Source organism: Eimeria mitis, genomic scaffold (assembly GCF_000499745.2).
Source record: "Eimeria mitis Houghton genomic scaffold, Emh_scaff2400, whole genome shotgun sequence".
In the NCBI taxonomy this organism is placed as follows: Eukaryota; Apicomplexa; class Conoidasida; order Eucoccidiorida; family Eimeriidae; genus Eimeria; species Eimeria mitis.
Window position 1 is genome coordinate 3,132 of NW_013570738.1, and position 1,459 is coordinate 4,590.

Consider the following 1,459-nt stretch of genomic DNA (forward strand, 5'->3'; position numbering starts at 1 on the left):
CTTCTCCTACGGATATATCTCTTCTTGTTTATTCATCAAGCAGAAAACGACAAGGGTGTAGAGTAGGGTTTAGAGTTTGGACTGCTGTCGCGTTCCGCTGCTGGCGGGTGTCTGCGTTCACACCTCAACGCGAGCTAGCACTAACGGGGCATCCTCACACAGCCGCCTGCGAGGTGAACCGGAGAAATCCAAGAAAGGAGCATTAAATAAATTGATGCGGCGAGCGCTACGAGCAGAACAATCGCTGAGGCGGTTGTGTGTGCATACACTCCATTTCAGTACTGCTCACTGCGGATGATTTCGGCCTCAAGGAGAAGTCGGCAGCTATGACTTTGTCGGACCTTAGTCAGTTCCGAGTTATCCTAATTAATTTAAAAATTAACTGCAAGAATTTCCCATGTCTGAGTAATGCCCGAAACGAATCTCAAGCAACAGCGGCCGCCGTCTACTGAGCAGTGCACCCCACCAAGCCCTCGTCCACATGCTCTCCGTGGCTTTCTTTCTGCAAAAGGATAGGTATTTTCTAGTGTTGTAGTGCTTTTTTATGTTCAAGATTGCAAGTATAGGAGGAATTACCTCCCTGTTTCCTTGTACTTGAGCATCCTCTCTTCCCCTGGCCATCTCCGTGGACGCCGCCTCTGCATGCGGTATTTCCTCACTCATCTTTGATACTTGAATATATTTCTCCGCGCCCGCCTCCGTTGAATCGGTGTTGTTGTTGGCTTTGAAAAGGCTTTATTTCTCCTGATTCTCAATCTTGAGGAGGGTCCCAGCGGGAACTCCTCCGCCAGCACTCCGCCTGTTTCACTAGATCTATCGTTTCTGCGCAGCGCTGGAAAACAACTCCATTCGTTGGACTGTCGTTCTTGTTAATATAAATTACGCAGCAGGTAGTTGGGCGTTATCGCTGCCCACTGATCATCTGCAACCTTCTCTGGGAGGTCCGATATCATCCACCGCCTGAAGCGCCCCCGTTCCACACCCGCAGGGTTTTTGCGAAGATGTCGCACCAAATGAGCAACAAGAAACTCCAGAAAATTATGACCCAACCGATTGTAAGTATTGGTAGACCATTTACTCGGTCTAAATGCAAACACAAACATGAAGTCTGTTGACACCTTGTTTGCGCCGCTGTTGGCGTAGCAAAAGTGCTTCTTTGTTGCCTTTGAATCCGTGGGGCTTCATATTGCTGCAGTTTGGCACTAGGGGAGGGCTATTTAGAAGGATTTTAACAACATGCAGCAGCAGTCTACAGGCTCATTGATTCGAAGAGACGAGGAGGAAACAAAGTGCAGTTGTTAAACCCTCCGCCTCTCTTCGAATCATTAGGCCTGCGCTAATTTGTTAGTAGGGGACAGTCATCCAGGATATGTTTAACACTGATGCATCCTACAACTTTCTTTCTTCTTTTCTGGTTGTTTTCAGAACCTGATCTTCAGGTTTTTCACAAACAAGAGTC

At 47.8% G+C, this 1,459-nt stretch overlaps 1 protein-coding gene across 1 annotated transcript in view; it reads left to right on the forward strand.

The window, feature by feature from the left end:
- Positions 1 to 1,001: 1,001 nt before the first annotated feature.
- The window catches only part of EMH_0053220 (small nuclear ribonucleoprotein E, putative), a gene marked incomplete at both ends in the record, with an annotated part of 1,552 nt that continues 1,094 nt past the window's right edge, over positions 1,002 to 1,459 (forward strand). The window contains one exon of the mRNA XM_013496981.1: positions 1,002 to 1,055. Within this exon, the coding sequence (XP_013352435.1) occupies positions 1,002 to 1,055 (54 nt within the window). The remainder of the gene's footprint in view (positions 1,056 to 1,459) is intronic.